At 37.6% G+C, this 19747-nt stretch overlaps 1 protein-coding gene across 1 annotated transcript in view; it reads left to right on the top strand.

The window, feature by feature from the left end:
• Positions 1-479: 479 nt before the first annotated feature.
• The window catches only part of RDX (radixin), a 40795-nt gene continuing 21527 nt past the window's right edge, over positions 480-19747 (top strand). The window contains 4 exon segments of the mRNA XM_035903776.1: positions 480-2648; positions 2795-3300; positions 7365-7436; positions 17938-18021. Coding sequence (XP_035759669.1) covers positions 7425-7436; positions 17938-18021 — 96 coding nt within the window. The 5' untranslated portion in view covers positions 480-2648; positions 2795-3300; positions 7365-7424.

Genomic DNA, 19747 nt, shown 5'->3' with positions numbered 1-19747 from the left:
GAAGAATAATAAGAAATTACTTCATAAACAAGTTCTGTGAAGCATCTGTTGCTGTCTATTGTTTTCAACAAATGCACATTTTTAGAGTCCTTAAATACTGACCGACGTAATGGGCACAGCGGCCCTGAATGAGCCTTTGTGCATTGTTCTTTTGAATGGATTAATGTTTTGTACAAGTCGTGGGCATTTGTGATTAACCTTGCCGCTTAAAGTCTAGAGCAGATAAGGGGTTTTAGGTTCAACTTTGTGGAATTTATTTCTCCTTTGTCAATTTTCTTAATTCGAATGCGAAGGAAAAAAAAAACAACCCCACAACTCTTTGGACTCCATGCCAACACCACTAATCACATCAGTTGTAAGGTGCTATTAAGCTGTCTTTTCCAGTCTATGTAACGCCCTAGACAAGTATTTCATGTTCTGCTTTCTGGTACAGGCTTTAAAAAAGATTCCTTTTTTTTTTTTTTTTTTAAACTGAGTTATGGGAGTTGCAATTCTGAGTTTTAATTAATTCTGTCTTCGTGACTGGTTTGTGTCAGGCCTCGGACGCGTCCCTGCTTCTTACTCTGTCTTGTTTTCATCAGAGATGCTTGTCGTCGTGTTTATGTCACGCAAATGTGTTGAGGATGCATCTGCCTACACAGCGCTTTGCATATTCAGAAGACAGTAGAAATACCATTGTCTCTGTCAGCTCTTACACGGCGCATTGGCACAACGCTGCTGGGCAGTGTGTGTTGCGAGGGAGGGTGTGGAATTGGTGTACAGTAACGTTATGGCTACTGTGATGAGGTAGTTTTGTGATTGTTAAAGATAAGAGACAAGTAGTAACCGTTTATTGAATTAAAAGACTTGCCTCTATTGATCTATTGATTTAGCATAAGGGGGGCTGTCAGAAAAATAAACTGCAAGTCAGTGCAATGTTCCCAGATAAGCAACCTCCCAGCAAATGGCAATTACAAGGCAGTGGCATGTTTCCAAGCTTTGTGCCGAAGTGACACAGCTCTCCCACATCAGGTTGGGAGACTAGAAAGCAAAAGTACAACCAACACGCAGGTTTTAGGAAACACGCAGAAAATGACATGGTGTGACATGTCAGGAGCTGTCCAGAGAGTTTTACTTGCATGCTGACTGAAAGAAACGGTGTAAAAGTGTTTGTAGAGATGACAGGAAGAGTTTTGGTCTGGGTATTTCTGCCATCGCAGAAGAGAGCGTTGCAGGGCTTGACGATAATAGAGCTGCCAGAAAAAAAGTTGGTTCACAGAAAATTAGGTAAAGCCGTAAAGAGAGTGAGAATATGGATCCATCTACAAGATGCAAAATCAGGGGGGTAAGAAGTGTAGAGGCCATGGTATGAGGAGACAGTTCCTGGTAAAGAAGGTTACTTTAGCCTCTGACAGGGTGGGTATATGGGGGCCTTCAACAATCTTGCTCAGCTTTTTGAGGAGGGATACATCTGTTGGCAGAGGTGAAGAGGGATTTTGTTCAAGGTATTACTTCTTTCTATTGGATGTGTTAAATACATCAAAGCTGTCCTATCGCTTTGCGTTGCATTAGGAGTCTGTGGGAGTAGAGGAAAGGGAGGATTTTCAAGTCTGTAAATGTAAACAAAGCGTTATACAAACTTCTGAAGAAAGTCCTGATTGTTGAAAGATACTGCTCCATTAAAGCAGCACTTGGTGCATTTTGCATGCTCAGCAAGTTTACTCCGGAGCTGAAGGGGCCTAGGTAAACTCTTCCCTTTCATCGTTGAAGGGCTGCATCTGTGAGCTAACTTTACCAGTAGGCTAATCCTTAGCTGTGCTTTGAATTTAAAACCTTCTTTTCCTTTCTGCTTTCAGACGTTTATTAATCACTCTGTGAAATGAAACCTTCAAGTCAGGTAGTATAAGGAAAAACAAATATTTCATTGGCCCCAAAAGAGAGTTAATAATCTTTACAGTAGAACGTTTCGATTTAAGAACTCCGTCTAGCGTATATGGAGACTGATGCAAGTGGCCAGTTCATGTTCATAAGCTTCCTTTATTTTATGGAACTAGTTCTAAGAGACTTAACAGCATTATTCAGAAAATATAATACCTGGTTTTGAAACAGGATATACCCAGAATTTTGGTTGGGTCGATAATTCTTTGCTAACTGTGTTTTTAGATAAAGGTTTATTTCACCTTGAAACAACAGAGTACCTGCATCAGTCACGCTTCTTAATTTCCGTTTTTGCTTGTATATCAGATGTATGCGGGAAGGTTTTCCATCCTCTCATTGCAGGATGCTTCGAAATTTTAGGGTTATTTCAAATAGTGCAGTTGTGGGTACTTTGAAGCTAAAATTTGAAGTAAGGATACTAAACTTAATGACTATAAACTGTATGTAAATTGTATAGCACATCTATAGCATACCAGTTTACTTGACTGGTTTGTGTTGCTTTTTGTTTAACTACTGTGTTGGCAACTGCCAAGTTTTCGTTCGTATTTCTGAAGTTCTCAGAGCTGCAGTTTGGAAGGAACACTTCACTCTTTGAAATATATTTAACTATAAATACATTTAATGCATAACAATTGTACTGGTTATACTGCAGTTATTTTTCAGAGAGACAGCAAGCCTATCTCGAGCATTTCAAGCAAGGGAGGATGGAGGGAAATGGTGGTTTTAAGAAGGTAAAGATACAGTGCTTAACAAATAAAAAAGAACCTTGGTATGTAATACTTCACATGTTATGTCTAGCACTGGTCAAATCTCAATTGTTACGTGTTAGTTATAGAATTCAGCCTTTTATTTTTCTTTCCTTTTTTTTGTGAGATAGATGGCTTGTTTTGGTTCCCCCCTTGGCTGGCTTACATCGCAGACAACTGTGTAGACGACCTCTCTGTCTGAAAAAGATGTATGCAGAAGCCTGTGGCGAATGAACTTCTTCGTCGGGCGGCAGCAAGTGTGTCATTAGGGAGCTGTTAGTGTAAAAGATGATTGCCCTGCAGGCATTCACAGGCTGCTGTAGAGTAGAGAGGCATTTTTGTAGAAAGCTGAGACCAGTTAGTCAGGTACTGTGGCCTGTAAGCTGCCTATTGCCTCCCCAAAGGTCTAAAACTTACAGCTATCACAAAAAATGGAATGGTGTCGGACTTGGAAACAAAAAAGTGTATTAATTTAAAATAAGTTCCTGCAAATAAATGAGTTAGTTGCATTGCTGTGGCTAAAGCTCTGTGGTCCCTGCCATCTGTATGTGGGAAAACAGATGATGAACCCCTTGCTAGAGCTGAGGAGGCCCACTGCTGAAGAGACTGCTTCTGAGAGAAGGTCCTGAGCTGACAGGTAGGGATCCTGCTGTTTGAGGGTTGCTTCTCTGCCAGCCAGGTGTCCTGCTCAAGCCTTCTGCCTCCAATCCCATCCTCACCTGACCTCGGACCCGTGGTTGTGTGTATGAATGTTTCTTTTGAAAACAGCTGCTGCATAAATTATTTGACAGGATTTTGGCATCAAGCATTTTATGCACCATCATTTTCCAAAGAAAGCTTTCTTTGTCATCTTTCAACAATCGCTTTATTTGTTGGCTTCTGTGGCATAACTGGAAACATGGATGATACTGATTTAAAAATCCTAACTACCTTGTGGTGAAATGAATTGAAATCACAGTTCTTCATTTCAAGAGAATTTCTGAAGTTCTGGATGATTTTTTTGTTTTGTGACTTGGAGTCTGCTGATATTTTGGTGGTTTGGTCCAGAGTCCAGATTACTGCATGTGCTGCAAAGGTCTCGAGGGCTGGAGTGTTGTAGCACTAGGAACTCTGCAAAGTCACAACCCTGCTAATTCTGATTTGGAAGAGGCACCTGTGGCAATTGAAATGCCAAAGTGATGAGCCTCTATGTCTGCTAGGTCACAAGCTGGTTTCAGAATGCAGGAAGTGATAGGGATATCATTCCCAATCCCGGTTGGCTGGTGTTTTTTTTTTCTCCCCCTCTATTTGCAATGCAATTTCACATGAGTGTTAAGAGAAAAAGTAAATATAAGTCATTGTTTCAAAGATAAAAAGTTAGTAAAACTGATACAGTTGCATCCACTAAATATAAATCTATTGGAAATGTGTAAGTAGCAGAAGTGAATTCCAACTCCAGTAATAATAGTGGAGATGCACAGTATTTTGACTGGCAGTGATTTTTTGTTTCTTCTGGCCAAGTATTTTCCTTATATTTGTTTTGTTTTTAATGTTAGCTGGTGCCAATAATTGGAAAGATAGGGGGGTGTTTTTCTATTCAGTGCTTATTTGATTTCAAGTTTTGCACAATGTTAAAATCTGTGAACATCTTGATTTTTATATACCTATAGTACTCAGTTGCAATGATTTTGTGTGAATATACTGTTTTGAAATTGCATAACATTTTTAATATGAAAGCATATAGACATGGGCTGGTTTTTGCATTATATATAAAATGAAACAATGGGCTATGAATTTAAGTTGTAGACCCTGTCAGTTGAGTTTGACTTCTTTTTTTCTTACAATATGGCACAAGGTCTTTATGGTCTGAAATAAAAACAAGTTCAGCATAGTTGGCTCTAAATTTATTAAATTTATTTCTTTTTTTTAAAGAAATAGATTTTTTTTTTTCCTCTAGTAAAAGATATTACAGCAAACACTTCAACAAAAAATACCTGTGCTACTATTTGTTTTGCAGAGATTTTTTTTCTGCTGCTTGTGAACTGTGATAATTTATCAGGCTCACAAGATCTGTGGGACTGACAGCGAGACTTCATTTTTACTGAGTTTTGCACAAAGATGCTTCTTACTTTTAGCTGATAGCTTTGTTTTATTGCATGTGAACAATAAATGTTAATTCTGTAAACATTTAAATGATGTCTGCCAATTGTGATTTGATGACATAGAATTATCCTATAAAACTTTGTAGTCATGCTTCTGATTTTAAAAATTACCTTAAGTTTTTAAAACGTTTTCAAATGACTAATTTAGTGTTGGTTGATGGTAGTTTAACAAAATCTTTGGGTGAAACCCAAAGCAAAAAGTTAGGACATACTTATGGAAGAATTTGCAATGATAAAACATACGAGGGTATGACGGTCATTTTAGAAAGTCAGAGGATATGGTGTCTCTTAGAAAGACCTCAGAAAATCGTCAGCTGATAACACAGATCTCGGCCTTGTGCCACACACTCTCATTTGCCTCCTGGAGACCAGACTTATCAGTCGTCTTGCCATAGCCCTTCTTTCCAACGCTAATGTAACTATAGGCACATGAAAACAGTTGTGCTACTTTCTATTCCTTTTAGTACTCTTGAGTTGGCATGCTTACAAAATGGTGGATGAGAATCTAATTTAGCTTTTGCATCGTTAATTAACTGAGTTTAACTCCTGGGCTGCAATCTGCCTTTAGTTTTGCAAGCAATGAGCCTCTACTGTCAAAAAGGTGAACATAGGGATTACTACAGCTTGGAATCCTGCTTTCTGTGAGCAGATATTAGAGCCAAGCTTGTTTTGGTTTTTTGCTACTCTCTTGATTTTTTTTTTCTGAGGAGTACATTAGGGAAAGGAGGGGAGAAGAGGGGGTAATCTCTTCTGTGAACTGGAAATGTGCTATTGAATTTTATCAAAAGCCACTGCTATAAGGACCCAAACAAACCTCCTTTTTTTTGTTTTGTTGGGGTTTTTTTTGTTTTGTTTTTTTTTTCCTGAAAGCTTTTTTTTTTGTTTGTTTAAAAGAAAACAAGGGGGGTGTGTGGAAAAGTGTATTCATGTTTTTCAAGAAGAAATTGAATGATATCTTAGAATAGTAGTCTTACTGATACTGTCCAATACTTTACAATATCTTCTGTAATTAAAAAAAAAATAGCCTACTGGAATGTAATTGTCTTTATGCTAGGCAAATGTAGTATACCTTTATAGTTGTGCTACATTAATTGTCCTAATGAATGTAATTTAAAGATACTGTTTTATTTTTTCCGGCTGAATTTTCATTAAACAAAATTTTTCTTTTATCTGCATTATACCATTAGATCTCTCTTTCTGTAATCTTCAGTTTTAACACTCATTTTTCTTTACCAGCCAACAACACTGATGCTTCTTAAATTCTGTTTTCATCCTTTATGTCTTTTTTTTCCATTCCCTCTTTTCAAACAGATCTCTACAGATTAGGAAAAAAACCAAACAACGAAATGCTAGTGTACCTTAGGTTACTGTGCAAATCTTTCTAATACTTACTGTATTTTTTTTATTGCCAAGAAGCAAGGAAAAATAACTTCTTTGTAAATATGTATAACAATACTTTATATTTGCATTTTTCTTTATGAATGAGAAATCATTTATACTAAAGCTTTCTTTTGATATGTGAATTACTCTATAAATATTTTTTTTCCTTATATATATTTTTAAGCACTTCTGAAAAATCTACTTATCTGATGCAGTCATAGAGTTATAATACTGGAATCTTGGATAATTTGGAGTAGTATGTCACTTTCATTTTTCTTAGTATAACTGTAATTCCAGTTAATATTATTTTTGAAGGCAACACCACCTGTGGTGGTACTTGTAGACCAGCAGCAGGACTGATTCATGGCAGTGATTACTTTAGAAGTGTGCAAGAAGGTGACTCGCTGCTTATTCTTTCTGAGTTAGAATGGATTGAAAAGGAGGCAGGATAGTATCTACCAATAACATTGCAAGCATATTTTTTTCAAGGCATAAAAATTTTTTTGGAACAGAACACAATAGTGAATACTTTCATTACCACGTAGACATAACTTACAGCCTTTCTGCTTAAAAAAAAAACCCCAAAACCCAAACCTCTATTATTTTAAGCAGAGCAGATTTTCTTCCTTTTTTTACTGTGATGATGCACTTGCATTTCTCTTCATTTGGGAAAAATGACCATATCATTCCTTCACTGAGAGAAATGGATACTTTTATAGACATGAAATACAATTTTGATGCTTTAAAATTTTGTTAGGTTTTTTCATTGTTTTCATGATGTTTCAAGTTTGACTAGAGTTGACAGATAAAATTGCAGCTTTGCAGTTCCTTGTACAAATTTTACTTCTCGCGAATAATGTTAAAGGGTTTAAATGCTAGAAGATGTCTGGTATCAAAAGTTTTGAAAAGAATTTGTAGTACTTGCGGAACTGTTGTCTCTTTATTCTAACATTAGTGTATTATTACTCTACAAAAGCTAGGAAGGGGGTTACTACTTAGAGATCTGTAGATTCTGGTACTGGCAAACTTAGTTGCTTTTTATTTGTTATCTACTTAAAAGTATATTTTGTACATGTAGAGCACTTGTTTACCTGCTTTGGAATTTGTACTGTTTGCTGTGATATACATGAACTCTGTTATGATTAATTTAAAACTAACCCTTTTAATTTTGTTTTGACAGAAGGGGAGAAAGAGTTTGTAGAAGACTTAAGTGGGCAAGAGACTAAAGAAAACAAGAAAAATGCCGAAACCAGTAAGTAGCTGTTCTCATCTTACTTTAGATGAGCTTACTCATCTAAAATCTAACAGGGTTTTCACGTTTTAGAGTGGTGATCTTAAAAGAGCTCTAGTTGTTTTGACTCTGCCCTTTCTAGGTGTCGTAAGATCTGATCATGTACAATTGGAGTTGAGGTAGTTTAATGCCAACATGTGAAAAAAGATCAAGAAAGCTCGGTACTGGGAGAGGCATGGAGCACACTTGGAGGTGGGGGCAGTACTTACAAACCACAATGAACTTGGAGCCTGTTTGGCTGGCAGGAGGAATGACTTTTCAGGAATTGTTGACTTTGAGGTGAGATGGCATACAGTGGTTAATGGAGGCATAATTTGAGCCTGAGTCAACATCTCTGAGAATCAGTGGAAGGATTTGCTACAGGATTTGGCAGGGGAAGGCAGAACGTGTATAAAGTGTCTGTGACAGCAACAGCACGAAGTTAGGTGGTAGTTTTACCATGGTAGAGGGTACAACCTGCAAGGTAAGTGTTGAAGGAAGGAAATAAGCAATATTTGTGGTCTCCTATTTATCTCACTTCAGCGGAGATAAAGGTTCATCCACTTTCTATCCAGGGGAAAAAAAAATCTCCAACTTTTGTTTGATTAATAGTTCTAGAATTCTTTGAGGAGATAATTATTCAGCAGCTTGATTCTTTTCCTGTTGATGTAATATTGGCTGCTTAGGATTTCATCTGCCATGTGTTAAATGACTTTTGGTTGGTTTTTGCCTTTGTATCAAGTGAGCAAAGGATTCAGAAAGGAAATTTAATTGTCAGGGAAGATTATTTGTATTCAACTCGGTTTATATAGTAGCTTTCAGGCTTTCTTTGTTTACTGATGTTTCATTGAGGTAGTAGCTTAGGAGCAGGGCAAATCTATTATTAAGAATGAATATGTCTGTGTGCATGTGTGTACACATATACATACCTATACATAGATGTATAGAAGGTTTTTGCTATTAATCAGAAATTACCAGTGTAAACAGTCTGTATTGCATACCAATATTTGGAACTGGTACAGCTTAATGAATAATGCAAGCATGGGACTGTTCAAGGGCTAGAAGTTCTGTTCTGAGCTTGGCTGTTGGTCTACTGACCGACTGGCCATATCGTATTGCTTCTGTAATTTCTTCTTCCCCCACCCCCTGGTGGATTGGGGGCAGCATTTTAGCAGTTTCTGAAACTGGAAATTATTCGTATCCTGCCTCCTTCTTACAGAAAGCTGCATTATTAAGGACAGGAAAATGAATTAGCAATGTACTGTTTTTGACCTTTTTGAATCCCTGGCTATGATGATTGAGTAGTGCCTGTGATAGTGCTTCTCAACTGGAAAATTGTGTGAATAGGGCAAAAAGTCACTGTGAGCCCCTGACTTCGTGCAGCTACAGAGCAATGAAGTCACAGAAGTGATGACTAGGAAAAAAAAAAGACAGCCTGAGCAAGGTTATTTCTTTTTAAATTCTTGGGTTGGAACCATGAAATTTAGGCAAGAAGGGTTCCCTCTATTTTAAGGACCTGGGAAAGGAAATACAGTTTTAGGGTTGTTTACAAGAAAAGCAATAGCCTTAGAACTGAGATTGTGGAGGTGTTGGAAGAGCTCATAATCCACCCTAGGAATGGAAATTAGCTACCAGGTCTTAGGAAAGAAGCTGGACTTGTGCCAAGGATGAGATAATTTTTTTTTCCTTTTATAAGGGGCTTTTTATATAAAGAGTTCTCATATGTTGGGATGTTCTTGTATGTCTCCTGACAGTGTAGGCGTGTGAGAGATCTTGGAAGCCAAGTGAAAGGAGTCATTAAGAAATGAAATGAAATTGATTACATTTCTCGGAACAAAAATGTCATATGGATTTCTTCCTGTAAACTATAGGTTGCCGTGATTATAATTGGTAATCAGTAAATGAAGAAGTAGCGCACATGCCAAGGATAAAGTAGTTTTCCCTATAAAAATCAAGCCTCAGCTTTTGCTCTGGTTGCTTCTTAAATGGTAGATTGCTTCGGAGCTTTTTCCCTTTTTTCCTCTTCCCCCCCCTTCTTTGCACACTCTAAGAGCCTAGTCATTGGTTATGTTTAATGAATCTGACATTGTTCTTTGAAGAGCCTTGCTGTTCTGCTGGGGTTTGATAGTACTGGACTGTAGAAGGTCTCTTGCTCTGGACATTCACTGTAGCTCTTACCAGTTGTCTTTAAAGACAATCCACAATAACCTAATGTACTTCTAGTCCGGAAACTATTTCTGCTTCAACTCCTTGTTCTTTATTTTTGACAGCTGTTGCAATAAGACTGTCAGTGTTCTGTAGCTTTATTATTGGAGCTCTTTTAACCTGAAAACTAATGAAATAATCATGGATAAGAACTAAGAAAACCCAGCTAACATAACTGGTGAGAATTTTGACAGTGTTGTTTTATAGCTTTCTTCTCTGTATTACTGTGACCTATTTAGGTAAAATTTTTTTTTTCCAGATTCTGCTCTGATGGTCCAATTGATTCAGAGAATCTGGTCATCTTGTAAATAGGTGAACCTGTGCAGTACAACTACAAGTAAATTCTCTCCATGTTTTTGGGATGAACTTTTTTGTTATGCATAACAATTAAGCTATAGATTTGTTTAATCGAAATCAGTAAACACTAAATCACCGAAAAAACAATGGAATAGATTTCGGTTTTACTTTCTTTGCTTTCCTGTTGAAAAGTTATGTTGTATTCCAGACAAAATTAAGTAAATGAAGACCAGTAGAGGGTCTTGGCATAGCTGAATTTTAAAGCAAAGATCTTTCATTTTTCCCAAAAGTCTTGGTCTGAAGTAAGGTTCGTGCCGCTCTGAATGATCTTGTACATGGTAGCAAAAGGTGATTGTGTTTGGGATTTTCTCTCTTAGAGGCTACTAGGTTAAATAGCTTGAGTGAAAATGCTGTTTTGAAAGGGTGAAAGCAACTTTAATATATTGTCCTGAGTTATTAGGGTAATATGTGTCTGAAAAATATACATTATTGAAACATTTTCTTGTTTGATTGCTTCAGTAGAAGTCTGTTTGTTCACTTTGGCTGTGTTTGTAACAAAGTGGCTTTCTGTTCTTTCAAGCAGTTCACTCGGCATCTCCTCTACTTTTCAAACAAAGTAGTTCTCAGACTTAATATTCTCAGTTCTGCCTAGCAGTGCAAAATAAAGTATCATTTAGCTTCTGTTGTGATCCATCTAAAAAAAAAACCCCAAAAATTGGTGACTTCTTTGTTTAATTAGGTCTTTGCTGCTATAATCAAAATTGGAGCTGTTAATAGGTCTGTTTTCAGTGTGCTTAGTGAAGAGTATTTGTTGACTCTTTTTTTCAGTGTTTTCTTCCTAAAAAAAACAGGTACAAAATGTTTCTCAGCTATATGCCATTCTCCCAGATCTTCACCAAAAATAGAAACATAGAAACTAAAATTAGACATAATTAGTTACATAACTGTTAATCATTTCATAGGTTAAGAAGATTAGGTTTAATTGACTGAAATATTAGTTGCATTTATAGGGTGTAAGAGGAGTTAAAATTACCAGCTGTTTTTGCTGGTAGTTTGCAGCATTTTTGTACAAGACTGCAAGGCGTGAAAGAGAAAACATTACGTTAGGTAGTAACAGGGATAGATGTCAAAACTTAAGATTAAAAAAGAATTCTTTTCTTAGACTTCAACATTTTACGATATGATGTATTCAGAAGGAGTAGATATCAGATTCTGGAATAATATGGATGTTTAAAATTTGAATTAATATTTACAAGATCAAGTTAATTTCTGTAAAGTGGTTGAACTGAAATAGCATATAAATTGATTTTTGAGTAGTATTTTACAGGAAAATCTTTGGGATGTGTAGTGCAGTATTTGAATTATGGTTTGAATATATGATTTATTTCTACAGCATAAATAGACAACTGATGTCAGTTTGGAGAACTGCTTTCTTTTGATTTGTCTATTAGTAAAATATCTTTGCCGTTTTTCTGTAGCCTTCTGTTCCTAACGCTATTTAATCCTTACCTTTTTATCTTCATTGTTTTTTCTCCTGCATCTCTTCCTCTGTCTGCTTTGAAGTTGATGTGGAGAGTGTGCTGTGTATATTTGTACAGTGTGCAAAGCAGTAGGACCAACATGCTGCTGCTCCTCAACACAAATAATTTAATATGCAAACTTGATATAGTGATAGGCTGAACTACTGTGAAGAAACTCTTGGAAGAACCTTTATTTGCTATATGCAGTTTTCTTATAAATAAGAATTGGCCTGGTTTCTGTGGCTCTTACATGTGACTAATTCATATTGCATTTATTAAAATGGAAACCTTTTCCATGTAATTTTAAATGGCTTTCTTACTAAATATTGGTACCTACTCAGTTTTGGCCTTCCGGATGAATGCTGAAGTGCCATGGCCAATATCTGCGAATGATGGCTGATGTAGAGTAATAGGAAGTATTAGACTATTAAGCTAACAGTCAGATTTTGTGCATATTCTATGGAGTGTATCCACATTTGAGGAGAGGTCCAAAGGTTAATGTGGTGACTGTGTAATACCCCATTAAATCGTGGAGGGTTGAAGTTCGATACTACAGGGCAGAGTAGAAATATTTTTTTGAGTCCTTAAAGGAGTGAAAAGATGCAGCAAAAATACAATTTCCATATGAAATGCACGCTTTTAATATGTGCACATGAATGTGTATTGTTCCAGGTATGTTCATTGACTATACTCTTTATTGGTTTGGACAGATTCTTTCATAGATAAATTGCTTTAGATTGCTTTTTATAAATACTAATTTGTGAGCTGTGGCAAATGTCCCCATAACCCATTAGCAACATTTGTTACCAAAACATCAGTTGTTCCCTTCACAAAGAATAATTAACATGTATGTGTGTGTGTTCTTCTGTTTTCCTTGACTGTGTTTAATTGTTTTGAAGCAAGTCAATCTCTTCACTATGAGGGTAGTGATGCACTGGAACAGGTTGACCAGAGAGGTTTGTGGATGCCTCATCCCTGGAAGCATTCAAAGCCAGGTTGGATGGGGTTTGAGCAACCTGGTCTAGTGGAAGGTGTCCTTGCTCACTGCAGGGGGGTAATGCTAGAGGATATTTATGGTCCCTTCCAACCCAAACCATTCTGTGATTCTGTGAAGTCTGGTATAATACAGACTTCTGTATTATTATAAACTCAGACTTCTAGTTTTGATACCAAGGACCTGGACAACCTTGAAAAGTGGGCCCATGTGAACCTCATGAGCTTCAACAAGGCCAAGTGCAAGGTCCTGCACCTGGGTTGAGGTAACCCCTGGTATCAATACAGATGGGGGATGAAGGGATTGAGAGCAGCCCTGTGGAAAAGGATGCAGGGGTATTGGTGGATAAAAAGCTGGACATGAGCCGGCAATGTGTGCTGGCAGCCCAGAACGCCAACTGTACTCTGGGCTGCATCAGGAGAAGTGTGGCCAGCAAGCCGAGGGAGGTGATTCTGCCCTTCTACTCTGCTCTGGTGAGACCTCACCTGGAGTACTGCATCTAGCTCTGGAGCCCTCAGCACAAGAAGGACATGGAAGTGTTGGAGCGGGTCCAGAGGAGGGCCACAAAAGTGATCCGAGGGCTGGAGCACTTCTACGAGGACAGGCTGAGAGTTGGGCTTGTTCATCCTGGAGAAGAGAAGGCTCTGGCGAGATGTTATTGTGGCCTTCCAGTACTTAAAAGGAGCCTATAGGAAAGATGGGGACAGACTTTTTAGTAGGGCCTGTAGCAATAGGACAAGGGGTAATGGTTTTAAACTAAAATAATGTAGGGATGTAAGGAATGTATGCAAGATGTAAGAAAGAAATTTTTTTACAATGAGGGTGGTAAAACTCTGGAACGGGTTGCCCGAAGAGGTGGTGCAGGCCCCATCACTGGAAACATTCAAGGCCAGACTGGACAAGGCTCTGAACAACCTGATCCAGTTGAAGATGTCCCTGCTCATTGCAAGGGGGTTGGACTAGATGACCTCTAAAGGTCCCTTCCATCCCAAAGCATTCTATGATTCTAAAAGGTGAAGAAGGTAACCGTCATAATGCAAGGGTTTAAAGCATTATTATTTGGGAAAAGTTTATTACAAATAGATTTTAAAAAAATGTATATGTACCCAGAGATTGGGACAAAGCAGTTTGTCATAAATAAGGATAAACTATACTTTTTTTTGCAAATTTTTCCAAATGTTTGGTGATGCTTTTATAGTGAAAGGTTTCTGTCCCTGGCCACTAGTTTATATTGTTCAGTATAGGCAAACGAGCCAAGCTAAATAGTAATTTTAAAAGCTGTGAGTTAGGTATTGGTATTCTAAACAGAGATTTGGTGCTCTAAAATAGAGCTCTGCAGTAGTGTTTTCCTAAATGTCCAGCAGACTTTTTTCTATGCTATGCTAAACTTCACTGTGTCCTTTATTACCTCTTACAGCAGCTTTGTTTATAAAATGCACTCTTAGAGGTACCCAGCTGAAGAAAACTTTGTGCTAAGCATTCTCTTCTTACAATTTTTTAAAATATTAAAATAACTCATTAACCTCCACTTTATCTTTTCCACTATGGCCTTTCAAATACAGCCTGTGCTTGTCTAGATGCTTGGCTTATGTAATTTAACGTGTAGTTGCGTAAAGGCAATATATTCAGGAATAAATTCTTCCAGGGAGAGGCAAACCCTAAAGGTGTTCACATTTTGCCTGTGGGTTGTGGGATTTTTTTAAATGCTACTTTCTTGCCAGCACAAGAGTGTGCTTCTTGTCCTTGCTTTACTGGATGAACATCACTATAGTCATATATCTGAAAGTGGGCGCTGAGAAGCTGTCTTATGTCCTCTGCATTAAAACCGTATATAGCTCTGTGGGTTGGGTGTTGGAAGCATTGGAATTTTTTGGTGGTTTGTTGGCTTTTTTTTTGTTTACTGTGCACATCGCAGTGGCCTGAGCCAGTGATTTCTGGTGCTGGATGCAAGAGGGCTGGTGTAGGAGCGCTGTATTGCCGGGTGTCAGTTCTGTCTGTCATCGCGGAGCTGCCCTTCAGGTATGACATTGCCTGATCGGTGGAGGAGTGGAGGATCTCTCGCCACATGGACCTTGCCAGAGGATTCACAAAGTCTAAGTTACCCAGCTGCTAAGCCTATGGAAGCATTTTTAAGTATTTCCTGGACATGATATTTTAGTATTTAATATTTGCATTAGAGATTTCTAGATTAGTAATAATTGATATAAATTGTGGCACCAAAAATAATGTTTGTGTATAGCCACTTTTTAACCTTAAAAAAAAGGAATAAAGGGATGTTTGCTCAGGCATACTCCCATGAATTACAGAACCATGTAGAGAGTGTCTTGATTAGTTTACCAGAGTAGGGTCCTTAGAAGGCATCTCCTCAGCCTGCAGTCAAAATTACATATGAATATACCAATGGCGACTTGTTGCAGCTCTTACCCTGAGCCTGTGTGCAGCAGAACAGGATTTGTCTCACGGCTGAGCAGCCAAAGTAATTGGCAAAGTCTCGTCTACTGCTTCATCACAGTTTCTTAATTTTGAAGCAAGGTGTGTAATCCTGGTGAGAGCCAGACTGAGAAGCAGGCATTAAATGGGTCTTGTGGTACGAGCAGTGGTAGCCTTCCAGCACTTGCTGCAGGAAACCTTCATACGTTTCTCTTGTCACCGTTGCAGGAGCTCCTTCCCGTTTCCGTATACATGTGGTAAAGGCGGTTCGGAGTCATTATGTTCAGATTAGTGACTGTCTGCATAATTTGTGGTTCAGATAATTTCCCTCTGTCACCAATGCCACATTAGGAGAGTTGCTTCAGAGTAGCTGGATACCCAACAGCAGATTACGAGTGACAGTCCATTGCTGACTTTACTGGACCTTCTTTTTCTGCCTGCATTTTCTCAATTCCCTGCCTTATTTATAATGTGGAAACTAACTCCATGACTCTTCTTAATGTCATTGGTTAGCATTATTTTACAGGCAACACAACTGACACCAGAGGTTCGATTTTTGTCAAGAGCGTGCTGTGCGGTCAAGGTTTGGATTAGATGAGTAGATCTCTTGGGCTCAGTCTCGGGTTTTGCCAAAATTGACCTTTTTATTTTCCATGCCAGAAATAACTGCAGCTCTGAAACAGTGTTACAAGGTTGTAAAAGCTCAGGATTTGTATGCCAAAAATCAAAGCCAGTCCAAATGTCTTCAGAAGGAAAATGATCAAGTGTAGTGTTACCTCTGTAAGTCTCTTCTTAAATAACTTGTATCACAGAAGGTAACATTACAATATTGCTGTCATTTATCAGTTGGGTGATCTGTTAGTCAGAAGTTCAAAGAAAAAGAAAATTGCTGAAGACTTAAGCAGTTACTGTAATGCATGTAAGTGACCAGGCACTCCTAATGTGTTTTTGTATCTATGGCAGATGTAGCAGCTGCGCACTCTTAGAGCGCTCTGCTTTTATTTGAGTCAGTAACATCCAGAAGAGGACAGAATTTACAGGCTGCGTTGGGTATGCCTCTGCATTCCGTCTGTTATTTTACTGTTCGAGTGGTTTAGTTCTTGTGAGGGATACAGACTTTCAGATGCAGTAATTCTTGCATTTGTCGAAGATGACATTTGTTACAAGGATATTTTTGTAAGAAGTTTCTGCTGCAATTAGTTGAACTTGCTGTGCTGTATAGATCTTATGTGACTTCTGCTTCTTATTTTGGCTATGCTGCTGTTACATAACAGTGCCTTGGCATTTAATAAAGTTACATTTTAGCCTTATCCTTTGTAACTTGCTTACTTGTAGCTGCCTTAAAGCAGACTTTGTTTTTAAAATTGAAAAACTGCTTAAAAAAATTAACTTCTTGTAATTAAGGGGCAACCCCCCACACTTAAACCAGTTTGACTGCCAGTGAGTTAGACCTACCATTTAAAATGGGTTGTTCTGTTAGAGGATAAGCAATTTTTTTCTCTCAAAATGGGCAGAGAGAATCTACAGAAAACACCTCTTTTTCCCTCCTCCTGACACATCCTCTAATTTTTTTTTGTAATAAAAGCTTACTATCTTTTACTCCAAAGCCTTCAACTCTTGCTCTTTATCACTGTTTGCACACACAAAAGAAAAGTTTGCTAACCCCCGCTATCTTCCTTGTTTGCAGGTCTATAACCTAGAGGTCCTCAGACTCCCACTACTCTTGTGTATCTAGCTCATGCCCAAAGTTGTTTACCTTGACGCTAAAAAAAGGAGTGAATAAGCTTAATCTGTTGCATGGGGACTAACTTCCATCCAGATTTGGCTTTTGCACCTTAGATTTCCCTTCTGTGTTCTGTCTTGCTAAGACTTTTCTGTACTCTCGCTTCTCAAAGTATTCCACCTGGTGGCAAAATTAGGGAAATAGTTAATGGAAATGGTTTACACAGGCATAGATCAAGTAGTGTAAGAACCTGTAATACAAGTCATAATTTATTCCCGTGCCATATTTTACAGTAGAGAGAGAGAAATTAGAATCTATGTGTGCCTTAAGTTTCATGTTTCCGGTTTTTGCATTTAAAGGTCAAATCTACTTTGCTATAAGACTTTATATTCCTCTTCACTAAAGCTGAAAACAATGCGATGCCCTGGCAGTAGGAATGAAGGACCATTTTAATAGTGAGAAGACAGTACTGTGCATTTAGTACTTTGTTCTGTTTCATGAAAATTCTCACTTCTGTGTGTACCAGTTGAAGAGAAATTGTAACAGACTGTTGTACTTCCAAGTACGGTAGGCGTCCAGATATCTCCTGGAATATCTGACTGCTTCTTTTAGAACAAATAAAACCAGTGACTGTCAGGAGTCATCTGGAAAATCGCCCCCTGTTTCAGGAGAAATAAGTTGTTTGTTGAATAGTGGTGGGTTTTCAATCTTGTGTTAAGGAAATTGAATGCGATCAGTGTTAAAGGGAGCTAACTTCTGTAGTTCCTCCTTCCACTGATGCAAGATCTGCTATTAGTCTGTCCTGAGGTCTACAAGCTCTTGTCCTATATACTTTAAGACCGTTGAACCTCTTAATTTTAGAAATGGCAGGGCAGGAGGCTCCTTATATTTTTATATTGCCAAGTATAAGTACCTTAAAATGATAATGTTGTATGAATAGGAACTTTTTCTTTCACACACATTTGGGAGGTCCACTGAAAGATAGTGCCCAGTAGCTTAATGTCCCTGTGTTCTTTGAATGTTCAGTAGTCATGTCAACTGTCCCATTAAATTGATTTTGAACTTTGTTCCCTGGTTTGACCTTCAAACTTAGTGTTAAATGTTATCCTGAATATGCTTTTAAACTAAATAAAATATGAGATTTTTTTGCAGATTCAAATTTTCCATTTTTATATCTGCTGTGTTCTGTGTGTATATAAGACCTTTAAAATTGTTGAATTTACTAACCTTATATTGTTTCTTACAGGCTAATTGTAGTAGATAGAAGCATTACACTGTTCCAGTATGATTTAAATATTTCTTTATTTTATGTAGATCAATGTCAGAGTAACCACGATGGATGCAGAGTTGGAATTTGCCATCCAGCCCAATACAACAGGCAAGCAGCTCTTTGATCAGGTAACTTATATGTGTCTCTGTGTATGTATGCGTGCAAACACATAAAACCATTGTGGGCATTAAGGCATAGTTGGAGAAGGCAGAAGTGTTCTTGTGTATAGATTATGTTTTTCCTTTCATTATCTGAGCTATGCTCTGTTAGTTTGAACTTCCTCATTACTTCTTATGGAATGTATTAAATTCAAAGACAACTCTGTGTAAATAGGTTAACAGTGAGGCTTCTGCTGAATCATGCATATAGAACTGCTTTGAAATGAATGGTATTTTTCATGTCTAATCACATTATAGTTGCAACTGCAATGTAATTGTTAGAATTACATGTATAAGAAATTTCTATAGCCTTCATTATTTACTAATGAATGTAACAATAAAAGTTCATTAAGGAAAGCTAATATCTTTTGGGTTTTTTCCAAGAATGGAAGCTGTAGATAACTTTTTGCTTCCTGAGTATTAGAAAAGTAATGTTGTTCTATGATCCACTTTGAAATTTAAGTTCAAAAAAAAAAAAAAAAGACAAAGTGGAAAAGTGAAAATGGCGGCATTAATGTGCTCATGTATTGCAGACCCATCAGAACTACGCATTCTCACTTGATGGAGTGTCTGTTGTGCACCAGTCAAATGGGCTAAATGAATGATTTCTTGAAAGGGTTGTTCTCATATTCATTTCATGTGATGTTTAGCCATCAGAATCTTGAAACTTTTTTTATCTAGGTTGTGGAGTGTTCTAGAAAATGTCAAGAATAGAAGCTTGATCAATGTGTCATTTTGTTTTTCCTTGAGAAATCAATAAATACATTGTATTCTAGATCCAAGATGTATGCATTTAATTAAAAATGCAGAAATATTCAAAATTACTCTTCAAAAAGAGTTTAACTGTATCAACGATTATGTCTGGTAGAACTGTTGTTTCTGTCTGGTCCACTATAGATGCTTAAAGTATGTAATGATGGGTATTGAGAAAGTAACACATTGAAAGAGTTCTTTAAGAACTCTTAAACTTTTAATTGACCTTTAAGAGTTGATTAAATATCTTAGTATATAAGTTGAAAGGAGAATGTTTATTGTTTTGTAACACTGGGCTTTTTCTTTTAGCGGAAAGAAATTTCACTTGCAGTTTTTGTTTGAAATGACTGTCTGACTCTTAAAGCTTCTTCCCTTCACCCCTTTCTCTGACATGTGTAGCAGTATCTCTCCAGCCTCTCCATAGGAATAGGCTTTGTGACTCTTAGAAAGACTTCTTGGAGAAAGGGACTGTCCTGCTTTTTGTTTAACCAGTGCCACCATCATATAAAAAGTATGGTATTCTGTGGTATAGAAGCCTCAAGCTGTTCCTTGTCTCTTGCCAACCTTTGCTATCTTCTGCCATGCAGTACTGGGTGGGGTGACGTTCTGCTGTGTAACATTTTGTGCCCAGGTAATCGGGTTCATCCAAATTGGGCATTCACAAATGGGGAACAAAGATACGGCTCTGAATTCTTTTTCATGCTTTCTTCAACTTTGTTCCTCAGTTCACTGTGTGGCTTTTGACATCTCACCAGCTCTTACAATCAACTTCTGGAAGTTTAAATTGTGAAATTGTAAGGTCAAGCAAAATCAACCAGCGTATCTGTGTGTGAGGAGAGAAGCATTTTCAGCCTGATCTTAAATTACCATGTGAGTTCTACAGAGTAACATCAAGAGATGAACGGTATTGCAAAACCAGCATGAAATTTTCAGACAAAAGTTA

This window comes from Egretta garzetta, unplaced genomic scaffold, assembly GCF_000687185.1.
Source record: "Egretta garzetta isolate BGI_Z169 unplaced genomic scaffold, ASM68718v1 scaffold401, whole genome shotgun sequence".
In the NCBI taxonomy this organism is placed as follows: Eukaryota; Metazoa; Chordata; class Aves; order Pelecaniformes; family Ardeidae; genus Egretta; species Egretta garzetta.
The sequence above is the reverse complement of the archived record's forward strand: the minus strand, read 5'-3'. Positions and strand labels throughout refer to the sequence as shown.